Below are 15,700 nucleotides of genomic sequence, written 5' to 3' on the forward strand. Positions count from 1 at the left end.
ATGCCATTTTATGGGTGCGGATTATACATGGAGGCGTACGGTACTATACTTGGAAAATTACGGTATTTAGAATTATCGCAAAAAATGCATACCATAAGTGTGAGCGAAAACAGAAATTTTGTATATTTTTCTCAATTATGGAATTTTATCCATACTTCCAATTCTAATATATTGTGTAATATGCATTGAGGATTAACAATCTTACAAACATAATGACGTATATCTTTTTTCTTCATTAGAAATGGTATAGCAACAAACTCAATGTTGAGATCGCTCGTACGACAATAAATACCTTCTCTGTAACTTCTTTAAAGGTGACGAACAGCAATGCGTCCATGTGCTGCTAAACCACTGCTACATGCGAGATCCGTCGTGGGCGCAACTGCGTCATTTTTGCAGCTTTCTGAATTATCAACTGAAAAACTGCGAGAACTCAGTGTTCTGTAGCAACCCGCATTTCATACCGCTTCTTCAGGGATTAAAGTATTTCGCGGTCCGGTTCATGATCAGGATGGCTCAGGATTTTGCTACCCCGTCTCTGACGATATCGGACACCAGCAGAAAAGATACAAAGGAGCAAGCTACGGGCTTTGAAAATCACCAGCTTCGACGCAAATGGGAAGAAAATTCTCACCCCTACGTGTTTTTCAACGAAGACGGTCATTCGATGACTTTCGTGAACGTTAAAATCGACCGACAAGGGAATTTGCTCGATAAAAATGATGCAATCGTGGAAAATATCATAACGCCACAACTGACAACGGACCTGCATCAGCAAAGGTTTGACTTGCGCAAAAATTTTGACGAATATCCTCGACAAGAAAAGCTGAGGTTTTTGTGCCAAGTTCTTGGAATTGATGAACCGTTCGATCCCGATCCGACTTACGAGCTTACGACTGATAACGTTCTGAAAATCCTTGCGATCTACACTCGGTTCAAATGCGGGATTCCGGTGATTATCATGGGAGAGACGGGATGCGGGAAAACCAGACTTGTGGAGTTCATGAGCAAGCTGAAAGCGGGGAATCGTGAAGAAGGAAAGCAGCGTGTGGAGAATATGATAACTTTGAAAATTCACGGGGGAATTACAGTGGAGGTTAGCTTGATTTTACTGTTCTTTTTTACACAATAATGAAAAACTTGAAATTGAAGTCAAGATTCACATAAATCGTATCTTTAACTACTGTAGACACTCACACTGATATGTGTTGAACGCAAATTCGGGTTTGAAATAGGGATGCTCGCCATTCTCACGACTATATCCTGGGTTTGAATTGCCCTCAGCTTGTTTTAACTTCAAGTCAGGACTCTGAGTATGTGCTGATGTAACTGATCACCTCTGATATTTTCTATTGGTACATTTGTGAGTGGCGGAACAAAATTAAAATTCAGAATGAGAACTCTAGTTCTGTTGCAATGACCAAGTGCCATACTGATCTGTTTGAAACTTGGCGCTTGGTGGTTTCCCACTGATCTAAGTTCTTTCCCAGTGATGGTGATGTCATAACTTATTCAGCATGTTATTGCATGTCTTTGTTCCTGCAGGATATTCACGAAAGCGTATCCAAAGCCAGAGAGATGGAAAAAAATTCACCCGATCACCAGAAGTTCTCCATACTATTCTTCGACGAAGCAAATACAACCGAAGCGATATACGCCATCAAAGAAGTTATGTGCGATCGCAGTATCGACGGCTGTTCGTTCCGCGATTCCAATCTTCACATCGTAGCCGCGTGCAACCCGTACAAAAAGCTATCGAAAAAGGCAGTCAAGAAATTGGAAGATTCCGGACTCGGGTATCGATTCCACACAAGCAAAGTGGCGCACCTCTTCGGCAATATTCCCGTTCGAAGTTTGGTTTATCGTGTCGTGGCTCTGCCGCCTAGCATGCAACCGTTTGTGTGGGATTTCGGACAACTTAGCGACGAAGCGGAGAAAGTCTACATTGAACAGATGTGCTCGAAACTAGCGCCGACCCTTGGGATCGGTCAAGCTACAGTCCATCGGCTGGTTGAAGCGTTGTCATTTTGCCAAAAGTTTATGAGAAGTCGCACTGACGAATGCAGGTTAGTGAGGTGTTGTATTTGGCAATTTACGTTGCTTTCCTTTAACTCTGACTTTTCATAGGACTAGTAATTTGTGCCAATCATTATTTTCTCATGTGCCTTACTTTCGTATTTCTACAATGTGTTCTGTGATCTAATTGACTTACGTCTCTGAGAAAATAGTCTAATTGGGCTCACCTGTGTTAGTGATTATGTGGTTGAAGATTAAAAATGTTGGATTCATATTAGACGTTTGTGGTATATGTTTACTGGTCTACAAAGGCAGTATCAATATCAGCAGTTCAAAACACCAGAAGACTGCGATGCAATGAAAAGATAGGAAGGTGTCAAAATGAGTAGTCTTTGAAATCAGACGCCCACCTGGACCTAAACGGTGTAACTATGTGGCATAGAATATGAATTTGGGTCTTTTCTATAAATATCTATTTATCACTTATAAAAAAACCTGAAACTCGGCCACTGAACAAATTATTTTCATCAGATCAAATGTGCTGTTTCCAGACTTTAATTATATAAATAGGTAATTTGTGATACAAAACTTGAACACTGATTTTAAAGTTGCATTGATGATAACCATATCTACTCAACTCTGTGACTTTTCACTTGTCTCTTGTCATAACTTGTTGGCACAATGCAACGAAAAGTGACTAATACAGATGAAAATCGATATTGAAAAAAATTAGAATCTGAACTTGTGAACTTGAGTAGTCCTGAAGACTTTATAGTCCTTCCCAGAGATATCTAGAACTATCAAATTTTTAATTCGACTCCTTTGAATATTTGCAGATATGTCAGCCTGCGCGACGTCGAAAGATGCATGACAACATTCGAATGGTTCCATCGGAAGCGAGATGTGATCTACCCCCTCATTGAAGCAGAATTGACCAAAAAATATAATAAAATGCGTAACATTGAAATCCCTCAGCTGGAACAAGACGTCCGCACCATTGTACAAACCGTTGGCGTGTGCTACTACGCTTCGCTTGACGACCGCAGTTCATTTCTCGAAGAATTAGCAACCTGTCTCAATATACCCGGACTGGATGACAATGCAATTCAATTGGAGTTGATGAGTTGCCAGTCGGCGTTCCTACAGAACATCCAAGTTGGGAACAACATCGCCTGCAATCAAGCACTTCGGGAAAATGTCTTCATGATGGCTGTATGCATGGACATGAGAATCCCACTGTTTCTGATCGGTAAACCTGGAAGCTCAAAGTCTCTTGCCAAAACGATCATCACTAACAATATGCAAGGAGGAGAATCACATGCGATTCTTTACCAGAATCTCAAGCAGGTAATGAGATTCTCTGTTTGGTATGTGCCACTGCTGCCTTTGCGCCAACAGGAGGCTTTTTGGTGTAATCTAAAAATAGTACCTTGAACTTGAACCATTTGTTTGTCTCAATTATTGGTATTTTCATGCCGGTGATGTGATACTATTGTTGATGTACGATGTTTTTTCCAATTCTCTACTATTTGCTGACGATTACCCTGACAAGTGCCAGGCGAAAATATTCGAGTTTATTTCAGAATCTATTCCTCAATTGTATATTGAAATTCTATACCTCCAATAGTCTCTTGAAAACCTTTGTTTCAGGTCCATACTTTATCGTATCAATGCAGCGCTTTGACGGATGCTGATGGAATTGAAAGAGTCTTCAACCAGTGCATTGAGTTGCAAAAGAAACAGAATCTTAACGCCTATACTGCTGTCGTCATACTTGATGAAATCGGCTTGGCAGAAGATTCTCCAAACATGCCCTTGAAGGTGATATTTCTATGGATCGTATTAGGCTGCTCGAGTGTTTATTCAAGTGCTTCAAGCATACCTTTTTCAAGTTGGAACTAGTTGGGTGTGCCCTTGAAATAGCTACCACTTCTCTAATAATAGCAGGTCCTATGTTGGCACACCTGTCGTGGCTGCCGTGCTAACTAGAGTGAGATTTTATGGGGTGAATACATTTAATGCACAGTATAGAATTGGCAACATTTGTCTCTGTTTCAGGTGAGATTTAAAATTATTTTTGAATATTTGATTCCTTGAAATGAAATTAGGAGGTGATATAATTTTTCCAAATCCTGGTCAGGATTCATGTTCCAAGTTTTAGCATAATCAATCAATCATAAACAATAATATAATAAGTTATAGAGCACGGAATATAGTGTTATATCATCCCTACTCTAAGGCGCTATATACAGGAGGTAGTAAAGTATAAAAAGTTTGTAGTGGATATCATTGACGAAATCCAAATACAGATTTAAATTTATAAATGTGATTCTAATATAGCAACATCTTCAAATCCATTTTTGCGATCCTGATTCAAATTGAGGATTAAATATTTCATGTATGTTACGCCAATGTCTATACATCCCCGCACATTTCGACTAGTCCTTTGCTGTAGCCTACTCACTGTATTATGTCACTATTCCATTTTATAACTTGAAAATACACAATATAGATTGAACTACCAGCAGCCGCAGTAGACTCAATGATCACCAGATCACTTTGCTGAGGCTTTATCTCACAATTACTGTATATATAATCATATATATCTATCATTATTCATTTTATACCATTATTCTTTCGTGAACTGCATCAAAACAATTTGTTGTGCCTTAAACCAGGGCTTTGGAGCCGGAGCCCAGAGCCCCGGAGCCGTGCATTTTCACCGGAGCTGGAGCCGGAGCTCTACATAAAATTTAGCCGGAGCTGGAGCCCGTTATTTGAGGAGTAACTCCGGCTCCGACCTATTTCATAAGATGCTATTATATATGCAACAACCGCATCTGCTGATTTATCATAATTGAACACCAGGCCTGAATTTTAATGCTGTGCACAGCAATGACCTGGAGCAAATTGCGTTCTAGTGCAACTATGATGTTGTCAACAATTGACAAGTATTCAGTATGAAGTCACAAGCCGGCACGGCGGCACCTATATGTCTTTGTTGCTTCATCGGATGTTACTGACGGCTGACGGACTCTAGATTACTATTGATAACTAACATATTATTAGATTAGCAATCTATATAGACCAGGAATGGCCAACCTTTTCGGCTAAAGGGGCACATGCAATTGATGAACGAGTGCGCGGTTCACTAGCCATGCCAAGTGGGTAAAATCAAAATATAAATAAACTAGGTGAGTATTGCGGGTCTATTGTATACCACCCGCTAGGCTCAGTTTGCAAGGACACGACTATTCGGCGTCTGGACACATCGATATCGATGGTCTCCGATAATATGCGACAATCATTTTGTGCCTACATTTCACCGTCAACGATTTTATGCGAGCGCAAACGCGAAAAGACTTTCTTCCGTAATTGCGAATACAGTTAGACTCAATCGGGTAAATCAGGCGTTTTTTTCATTTTCAGTAGTGGGTAGGCTACCAAGCAAGAAATTGTGTGACAATTAAACACGCGAAGCGTGAAGAAAAATTTCGCTACTATTTTAGTTTATTGTAATGTACGACGATTTACTGAAAATGTGACTGGACCCTGGATCTGTCAATGCGTCGGAGCTGATATTTTAGTCATCAACATCCCAAGTGTCGCAGCCAGAATTGTAATTTTTTGTTGGCATTGCAAGTTCACAATCTGAGCAATTCATTTTCGATAATATAATAGGACATTACCTCGCGGGCCACGCAAAACCCTCTCGCGGACCACATTTGCGGGCCACCCCTGATATAGACAGGACCATTCGATAATTTCAGAGCCGGAGCTGGAGCCAGAGCAGTGGTTATAATGCGGCTCCGGAGCTGGAGCCGGAGCTAATGTATGATAGAAGAGAGCTCCGGAGCTGGAGCAGTTTAAATTTACGGCTGCTCCAAAGCCCTGCCTTAAACTTGAATTACGTGTTTTCATTTTTTGCGATGATGAATAAATTCACTGTGTATGTCTGTTCAGATCCTCCATCCACTACTGGAAAGGCGCAGCGCCGATTTGCAAACAGTCGGACGCGGCGACTCAGAGAGAGTCGGCTTTGTGGGCATATCGAACTGGGCGCTGGACCCCGCCAAAATGAACCGGGGTATCTTCCTGACCAGGAACAAACCGGACGAATCCGATTTGAAGAAGACTGGCCGTGAAATTTTCCAAGGTCGCAATTCGTTGTGGAGAACCAATGAGAATTTACTCTCTGGATTGACGAGCTCTTACATCAAAATGTACAGCGAACAAGAAGTTGAGTACTATGGTTTGCGGGACTACTACAGCTTGATGAAGATGATATGCACCCGCTCTGACCATCCCAGAGAACGAATTTCGTTTGAGGAAGTAGCTTACGCAGTTTATCGGAATTTCGGAGGCGGTGGTCGTGAAGTTGTGGAACAGTTTTTGGATGATGCCCGTAATTCTATTGCTAACGATGACGATAACTCCCAGCAAAATATGATTCCGCCAATACGGAAAATGATTGAAGACAACTTGTCTGAAACTGAAAGTCGATTCATGCTGCTTTTGACGAACCAATTCTCAATTGTCAGCCTTTTGGAATCGTTTGTGACTACCCAGGCTCAAATTGTGTTTGGGTCTGACTTTCCCGGCGATCGCAACTACACGGAAATCTGCAGGAACATCAACAAAATCAAGGTGAGCCTGGCTCGATTCTTGCAGGTAGCATGCCACGAAGCGATTAAGGAAGTGGTTCTTAACCTTAGCTAACCAAGCCTTGCGCTAATCTGCAAGGCTTTATCGTGCCCCCAAATTTCCACCTTGTCACAATAAGAAAAACCTACTGCATTAGATTGTTGATATTTCAGTAATAAAGTCATATTGTTATTCCCGTGCAACTCATAAAATGAATGGTTTTAGAAGTAGAGTTTAAAGATAATTGAAAATGGAGAATCAAAATTAAAGAAGTTTTGCTATGAAATATGATTTATGATTTCTATGATTGATTTTTTTATTTTTTTATTTGCAGTACATGAATCTTTTTGCCACTACTCCTGTGTGCATCGTGAAAAATGAGTTAAGTTATTATGATTTATAATTATGATAGTCTTATTCGTATTAAGACTGGAAAATACATACATAATCTGGAGAGCAACCTGCATCCTAATATTAATATAATATTTTATGTATATATTCATTTAACTAATATTATTATTATTATTATTAGGTGTGCATGGAAACCGGGAAAACGGTCGTGCTTTTAAACATGACCAAGATTCACGAGTCGCTGTACGACGCCCTGAACCAGCATTTCATGAGTTTCGGAGGGCAAAACTATGTCGATTTAGGGCTCGGCGGACACCGCGTCAAATGCCGCATTGCCGACAATTTCCGATTGATCGTAGTCGAGAAAAAGGACGTCGTGCGAAAGGAATACCCAATCCCGTTGATCAACAGGCTGGAAAAGCATCATTTCAGCTCGGAAAATTTGCTCGACGAGACACAGAGAGAACACGCTCGAGATCTTGACGAATGGATGTCGAAATTCACACCGGCGCTAAGCGATTTCGCCCGACACCACACATTCATAGGATGCCACGACGACTCGGCAAGCTCGGTGGTGTTAACAACTGGTGGGGACGACTCGGCTGAATTCCACGAGGTCGTACTACAAACCTGTTCCGTGGACGCGATATTCCGTCTTCAAAATTCCAGACATTCGGACGCAGAAATCAGAATGATTGAAGAGATCTATTTCGAAAAGCAACATCATGATAGCCTGGTCAATGTCTTGGCGGACGTTATCACCAGCAATGTTCAGTTCAGTGTGTTGGAGGTTACTTCGTTTTCAGCCGGTTTATGGGAGAGGGACATGTCTCAATTTGAAACGCATTTGAATCTCGCGAAAAGAAGCGTGACTCTCGTGCCTTTGGAACATTTTCAAACGCAAGAACAGTACTGCAGCGAGATCAGGCGTTTTTTCGAGTCCTGTCAAAGTGCAGGAGGAGCGCCTTTAATTCTTTTGATTCAATGTTCGCAGGCTCAAAAGAATTCGTCCCTAATCGCGTGCGCGCAGTACTGCTTGAATAATATCATCAAGGAGTTTGAAGGTGCTGAAAATTTCACAAGTAGAACAGTAATAGTGGCTCTGTTGCTTTCTATGGAACGGGAAGGTATTTGCGAATCCAGATACGGCTCGTTGGCTTTGCAACATACGCGTGGTGCTACAATTTTGCACGTAGACGATTTCCGTATCACCGACAATCAAATGTCTCCCGCTCATCGATTCTTTAAAAAGTCTTTGCATCAAGTCTTTCATTCCAACTGTGAGAATCTTGGCGGCCCCGGTGGCTTGATCGGAGTTCAGGCGTTGTTTAAAGACTGTGTGGCCGAATGTGTTGCAAAGGTTAAAGACAACCGACGTGACGTTGACCCGTATTCGAGAAGGGTTGAGATTCTGACACGACTGTTCAGCGGAGAAGGCAAGTTGGAGAAAAGGTTTCGAGATATTTTCCTGGACAAAATCGTTCCGGCGTTCAAGGAAATTGATCAGTGCTTGGGCGATGACAGTAGCTGGGTCGACGAAGAAGCGAATAACGGAGAGAATTTACAGGAAGGTGGAACTTTCAGCAAAACGCTGTGGCTGTGTTTGAAAAAACACGTGTCTCGAATCATGGCAGGTCTGGTAAGTGTTATTGACAGGCGGGACAATTTGGACACGATAGCTTCTGATGAAAGCGCCCTGAATTCTGACATGTGGATTGAAATGTTTGACTCGCTGGTACTGCCTTGGAACACGTTGTTGAAATCGAATACATACGTCATGAACGATCGGGTGTTGTGGGAAAATCGCTCTTGCCGGATTCCATTCAGTTTTCTTGCGATCGAATACCTCGAAGGCCAATGGACGGCATTACGGAGTCAAGGGTCGCGCGACCAAATGTATGTGCACATATTTCGAGACTTTGCTATGAAGAAGGCTATTGTCAGAGAGTTGCAAAACGCCAGGGTCGAAGTCATGGATGCGTTCGTTCACGATTTGGTGATGACTTTACACCGGCCTGGTGCGGGAGATGATTCTGAATTTGCATTGATTAACAAGGTGTTGCGCGAATTTTCGTTAAAAAATTTTCGACTGCATAGAGATGCACACTTTCAGATTGGTGATGAGATTGGGATTATATTCTGCACTTACAAAATGATGTCAAGGGAACTGGTGAAGTTCTCCGAAATCCTGGCTGCGTGCCCGACAATTTTGGACAAATCTAAAAACTGGGAAAAGGCTCAAGAAGGCCAGGACACTGTCGTCATTCATATTTCCGCGCTTAAAGACGCGATCGCGCTACTGAAAAACATGGCCGAAGGTATTGAAAACTTTGAGAACTGCATCGCATGGATCGAACGCGCCAGAATCACGAAAGACATTTACAATTCTGTGACGTCCACTATTGACGATGAATCTGTTCTAAAGGGGTTGAACGAAATCTGGACTCCGTTGCGTATATTGGATTTGATGTTGCGACAACTGCTGCCACCTGCTGACGTGGACAGCGAATTTTTCCGGAAAATCGTAAGGACCATTGCTCAACCTGCTAAACTGTTTTGGCGAGGCACGGTAAACAGAGATCCCAGGAGCGTGAGTTTCTTGAAAATTGTCACCAACGTATTGAAAAAATGCTGCTCAGAAGTGGAATTGCAGTTGAAACTCGGCTGGAAAGCAGACACAACGTGCCGCATTTGCGGTAGAAAAGTTTCGGACCCCGTAGTGTTACCTTGTGCGCATTTCTTTTGCGAAAGTTGCATTCCAAAATTGATTCTGGATCAGGACGGGCTGCGTCAATGCGGATCTTGTCGCGCTGCTATTGCCGAAGACTTTGACTACGCTGCTCGGGTTTTGGATGAAAATTCGCTGGCTGTTTGTGAAAAACTGAAGATGAACGCCACAGGCTTTTTCGTAGAGTGCTTGGATCAGTTCTGTTTCAAACGTGACGGCCGACGTGCGCAGATGAGGCAGCAAATAGAATTGATAATGCGTGAGGTGGTCTTGGAAACTCAGGACGCTGACAGACCGCAACTGGATTCGACCGGTTTGGACTTGAATATCAACTGTAAAAGTTCGGTGTTCCAAACTTTGCTGAATTATGATAGAGATCACGTGGAGAACTTAGTGCGTGCGTACTTGACTGAAGCGACTCTTGAAGACAGGGAAATCGTGACGACGATAATTTTGAAGGCATTTCAAGGGCGTATTTTATCGAAAACCATGATCATTAATGACGATTCGGTGAGACTGACGCGGTATTGGGAAGGGACATTGAGAGTTGCGTGGCGTGAAATCACAAATGTCGATGGTCCGATTGACGTACCAGCACTTGAACGAATCAACGATGTTCGCTGCGGAATTCATTTTCTTGCCTCCCTGATCGATAAAACGCTTCAAGGCGATAAGTTGCCGCAAATCGCCGAAGAATTTCTGAGTGTATGGGCTAGGCTGCTGACTGACGATGCGACACCTCATTCAGTAAAGGATTTTTTGATGAAAGTCGGATGTAAGAAGTATGGGAAACGGTGGCTGTTTCAACTAGCTGAAAATCAGGAATTGAAGGTAATTTTATTCACTTTTTGGTCGAGTAAGTTGTAAGTGGCAAACATGATAGTCTATAGTACAAAACTTAAGTTGGCATAATATCCGTAAAAGCGTACAAAGTTAACTTTCATTTGTTTCAGATGTTCTATCCTATATGAACGTTAAATTACGAAGCTTGCAAGGCTTTGTTGGCGAATTAATCTAATGTCATTATGAATGTGTTGATGTTATTGAGAACTAATGTACCTGCCTTCAATATTTTTCTAAATGGTTGAATTCACTAATATAATGTCGGATGTACGCAATGAATTCATAAGCATTCAGTATGAGTGTGAAATTGCATAGTTTGCTAGGCTTGTTTTAGTGAATCCAAATAGGAACTAATGTATCTGTCTTCAATGTGTTTCAAGATGATTGAATTTGCTAATATAGGATGCACACAATGATTCAATAAGTCGAGATTTACTTAAATTCACAATGCAGATACGTTAATTCCGATTTTCATCAAATTATACATATCAACATTTGCTTAATCCAATAAGACAAGCCTATGTAATTCCCATCATATTATATCATCTTGGAAAATCTTGTTCACTGCTAATTAGCATAATTCTTCATCTTTTATCTATTCATATTCAGATGCTGATCACACCCAGCCTCCGTCGAGCAGCTGAATCCTACTCAACAGATCATTGGGCCGTGTTGGGATACGATTACATTCAAATAAAATCGCAGCTTTACCGCCAACAGCCCGAAGATGCAGAAAGTTCGGTGGCCCAGATATGCGAAGCAAATTCCGGTGATGATCAGCTTTCTTCAATTTTGGCTGTTATGTACTGGAGTGAAAAGAAAACTTTGCAGGAAAAGACAAATTTAATCGACGTGCTTTGTCACAAATGTCAACGGTACGATAGCTTTCTTGCAATGCCCGTGCTAACTTTGCGCGACCTAATTGACAACTCTATCGACCATCAGCATAATGCAAACACAATATATCAAGTAACAGTGATCGCTTTGGCTGCTTCGAGTCCGAACAACATCCTGTCGGAGTTTGCAAAGATTATCCGTGACCCTATGTCAATTCTTCGGAGTTTTTTGCCTACCATGCCCGAACACAGGTTCTTCGTGGTTCCCACCGAATACAGAGTGGAAGATCAAAACCGTAATTCCATGTACACGTGTCCAAATGGTCATTTGTATAGTATCGGCGATTGCACGCAGCCAGTTCAAGGCGCGTCTTGTCCTACGTGTAAGGAGAAAATTGGCGGTGTCGGCAATTACCGGGCGGCCGCTGGTAACGAGAAATTCACGCTCACACGGGAAAGTCAAGCTGGCTACAGATATAACGAGGACAAGGCCACGTATTCTAGCGGTTCGGAAAGGATGTCGTCTCAAGGGTGTGCTGCGACGAAATATATATTGCATTCCTGTCTTCTTGGTGCGTGTCTCGAGAATCGTGTGGATGTAGCCAGGTAACTTATCACCCTTAGGATTTCTGTCAAGCTGAAAATAGTTTTGGAATAGGTTTGCATCACTTTAATGAGGGTAAATAGGCTCTATGATTTCGAATAATTATTTACAAATTGCAATTCCGAAAGAAGCCACCTCCGAGTAGCTGCTAAAAGTATGCAAACCCTCGTCCAAATCATTACTAACTAGTAAGTTATGGTTCTATTTCTGTCTGAGTACCAACGCAACTGCTTTGGCCCTCTCTGCTTATGGCTTTGTTTTTAATATCACAGCTTACCTGATTACCCTTGTTCTCCCTTGTTGGGTTTCATGATTCAAGATGTTGTCTGTAAATATTCGGGTTCAAATTCCACTGGAAATTCCAAAATATTCCAACAACCACAATGCTTCCGGATGTATGGCTCATTTACCATCATTACAAACTGAGCACAGTACCAGATTTTACGGAATAGACTATTGTCCTTAGTTGCTACATTCTCTGAAACACACTTTTCTCAGGGTGTTGCAGCAAAGTCCTGACGAGGTTGTAAACTTTGTTGTGAACGAGCTTCGTCAAAACATGGATGATCTTGCAAATGCATTAGCGCGGAATCCGGATGAAGCTGCATTGGTCATGCTGCGTGTCCTCCTAAACATCATCGATCAAGTATGCTCCTAAGTCTACTATTCAACTATGACTGTTTAATTGAGGACCTCTGGTTGTTTCAACATTCTCTAATTTGTTCATTTCATTGGGTTAATTCCCATGCAATGGGTGCATTTGGTTTTTGTTTAATTGCAGTAATTATTCATAGTTAAATAGTAGTTCATAAATTATTTTATGATGCCAATTTCCCTGTGTGAACAAAAGACCATGATTTTCAAATCCATGTTTATAAAATAGCCAAAGAATGGCATCACGTTCTTGGATATTTTGTTAAAATAAAAACTGTCTAATGGAAAAGTCATATCGGTTGAATTTCAGCGTGATCAGATCCACAATGAAAACTGGCAGACTCTGGAATCCAGGAGAGAATGGGAGCAGACGTTTAGGCGACAATATCTTCTTCCTGTATTTCAAGACGTGGCTGGATGTATTGAAAAATCAAAGCAAGATATGGCGGAAGACGAAGAAGCCGGAGCCGCCACCTTGACAAAGTAGGCTTTGAATAGTGATAGACAAGCATAGAAAATGTAGTGAGTAATCAGTTATGTCACATTTCCATGGGTGGTCAATACTGAAGCACTACTATTTCTAACTACAATGATCTGAGTAGGGAGATATAATTATTTCAAGTAGTGGAATTAGACGCCCCTGTCCACTAAGAGCTTAATCATCAATGAGAATTATAGTTTCAATACTATATTTTCCCATTGTGGAAGCCTTCAAACCTCAGTCGGTCATACCGCAGCATAACGAATATGTAATGGGAAATGACGTTTCTATGAAGATATGATCAAGCCACCACATAGACACAAAGTGCAATGGAATAGATATGGTTGAAATATTGCCAAATTCTCTTCAATGTGATGCAGAACCGATAATAAGTGATACTTGACTTGAAGTTCTATTCAGAATCAAATCACATAGGTACTCAATTTTGCCCAGACCCATATCTAACAAAGAATTTTTCATGCTACACTTCCTGAAAATTACTGGAAACGAAAGATGTTCCTTTCAAAATATTATTTACGTCATTCAAAGTTTTTGAATTGACTCTTGTCACGATAAATCATCAATGCAGACATAGGTAGTTGGTGGTGTTAGAAGTTAGTTATATGAAATGTGCCTACGGACTATGTACTGTTGGCGCTTACAATTTTGCTCACAAAAATTATGTGTATCAATTAGGAAAGTATGTTGAAAGTCTCCGGACATGGATTTGTTTCAAAAAATATTGATGTGTGTATAGTACACAAAGTGAACACATGGAAAAATTAGACATATCGCTGACCAGCTATGATTTTATGGAGATCTCCAGATCGTATCATCGCACCTTTGAAAATTCAGCTTGATCAACGAGATCGATGAAGCAGACGGAATGAACGAGATTGACGAGGATTGGGAAGGCGAATGGGACTGGGACCATCCTTCTTTCTGGAGGATCATGGAGCATCACGACTCGAACCATCTGCGTCAGGTATTGGAAGATTCCGCTCACAACTCTTCAGGTCAGTACATAATGTTAAGCATCTTCTTTTTATTTCCTCAATCATTGTATCTCATTATGATGTGGAAATATAGCGATGAGTTCTAAATGTGACAAAGAGACTGTAGTGAATGCTCAGAATTGTACATTGTTAATATATTGTCGATTATATACGGAACAACGTGACATTTTGTTTATGCTTTGTTTGCAGGGGATGTACTTCAGATCATCTTGAAGAATGCCGACTTGGAATTTGTCAAGTATCTCAAAGATATATTGACTCTGCAACAGCGAATGATAGACAGGTTTCTGTCTAATATTTATTCAATATAATCGATAATCGCCAGATTATATTTTCATCTGAACAAAACAAACACAATGTACAATGCCATATACAAGACACACTTTGCAATGCAATGAACAGATAGGAGGATGCTGAACGACCAGTTGCGGTCTCTTAAACTGGCATTCACCTCGGCCTAGTGCCCGATATCAATGTCCTTTTTTTATGTTCGTCTCTGTTCCGTGGCTCTTTCTTGCTTCTTCCATTCTTTGTGAGTGCGCACTTTCCTCCGGTCTTTTGTTGTCGCCGTAAGAACAGCGACGCGAGGGAAGAGGAGCCCAGAATAACCTCCAAAGCAGAATCGAACTCTGGGCGGTAGGTGCCTATCGTCACCACTACGCTATCTTCGCCGCAAATTGCAAACTATCAAATTTTTCGAGCCTGTTCATAGCCTGGATTGATATTTTATATAGCCAGAGGTAGACTGTAACAAAGCATTGCGAGTTTTTCCTATAAACAAGTACTACTTATTATGTACAATGAACATATTCTCTTTTAGAAATTCGTAACCCCTGTGCAATATATACCCTATATCACGTTCACAGATAATTGTTTTGATAATTTACCAGTTCTTAGCAATATCGAATTTTCTGTGAGCAATCATCAAATGTATTGATTTATAAGTTACCACCTCAACATTCTGCCGTGTGCTGGATAAAATCTTTCCGACGAATTCCATATTTTTTGCTTATTTGGCAGGTATCGCTATCGTTTGGATTTGGAAGAAGCAAATACAGCTTCATTGAAACAGCTTATCGGAGACTTGAACATTGAGGAAAGATTAATCGAGAGATACATTTCTGTGTGGAACCAAGTGAGATATTACAAATTTTTGAAGCATTACAATAGATGAGGTTTGGATACGATTGCTGTGATTTGTCGATATATATGGGGGGGGTTGCTGAGTTTTTAAGTGATCCGCATTGATTCATTGGTTATTTGATCATTACGAATCGTCATCAAATTTTGTTTCTGAGAGCAGATCATGATATCTGAATGACTTAAACACTCACTTTAGTCTGCAATACAATACAATGTAGTTTTGTTCACTGCAAATTTCGAAAATTTGCTCAGTTACGTACATTTTGAAAGATATATATACGTTGAAAGGCATGAGTTGGTACAAATCTGTCTCAACACCGCCTTGCGTAGCGATATGAGTTGATATGTTAAATTTTTGATTGTTCAGCCACATGCCACGTCTTT

The 15,700-nt window shown here is 41.1% G+C and overlaps 1 protein-coding gene across 1 annotated transcript in view; it reads left to right on the forward strand.

Annotated features, from left to right (window-relative positions):
* LOC145459420 (E3 ubiquitin-protein ligase rnf213-alpha-like) overlaps positions 1-15,700 on the forward strand; it is a 31,033-nt gene that overhangs the window by 8,236 nt on the left and 7,097 nt on the right. The window contains exons 15-26 of the mRNA XM_080338058.1: positions 315-1,096; positions 1,546-2,066; positions 2,853-3,363; positions 3,667-3,837; positions 5,980-6,663; positions 7,193-10,570; positions 11,192-12,024; positions 12,521-12,668; positions 12,987-13,159; positions 14,013-14,173; positions 14,363-14,456; positions 15,194-15,308. Coding sequence (XP_080194184.1) covers positions 315-1,096; positions 1,546-2,066; positions 2,853-3,363; positions 3,667-3,837; positions 5,980-6,663; positions 7,193-10,570; positions 11,192-12,024; positions 12,521-12,668; positions 12,987-13,159; positions 14,013-14,173; positions 14,363-14,456; positions 15,194-15,308 — 7,571 coding nt within the window. The remainder of the gene's footprint in view (positions 1-314; positions 1,097-1,545; positions 2,067-2,852; positions 3,364-3,666; positions 3,838-5,979; positions 6,664-7,192; positions 10,571-11,191; positions 12,025-12,520; positions 12,669-12,986; positions 13,160-14,012; positions 14,174-14,362; positions 14,457-15,193; positions 15,309-15,700) is intronic.

The sequence above is a fragment of the Botryllus schlosseri genome, chromosome 16 (assembly GCF_051294905.1).
Source record: "Botryllus schlosseri isolate E-star chromosome 16, Bs_hap1, whole genome shotgun sequence".
Taxonomy (NCBI): domain Eukaryota; kingdom Metazoa; phylum Chordata; class Ascidiacea; order Stolidobranchia; family Styelidae; genus Botryllus; species Botryllus schlosseri.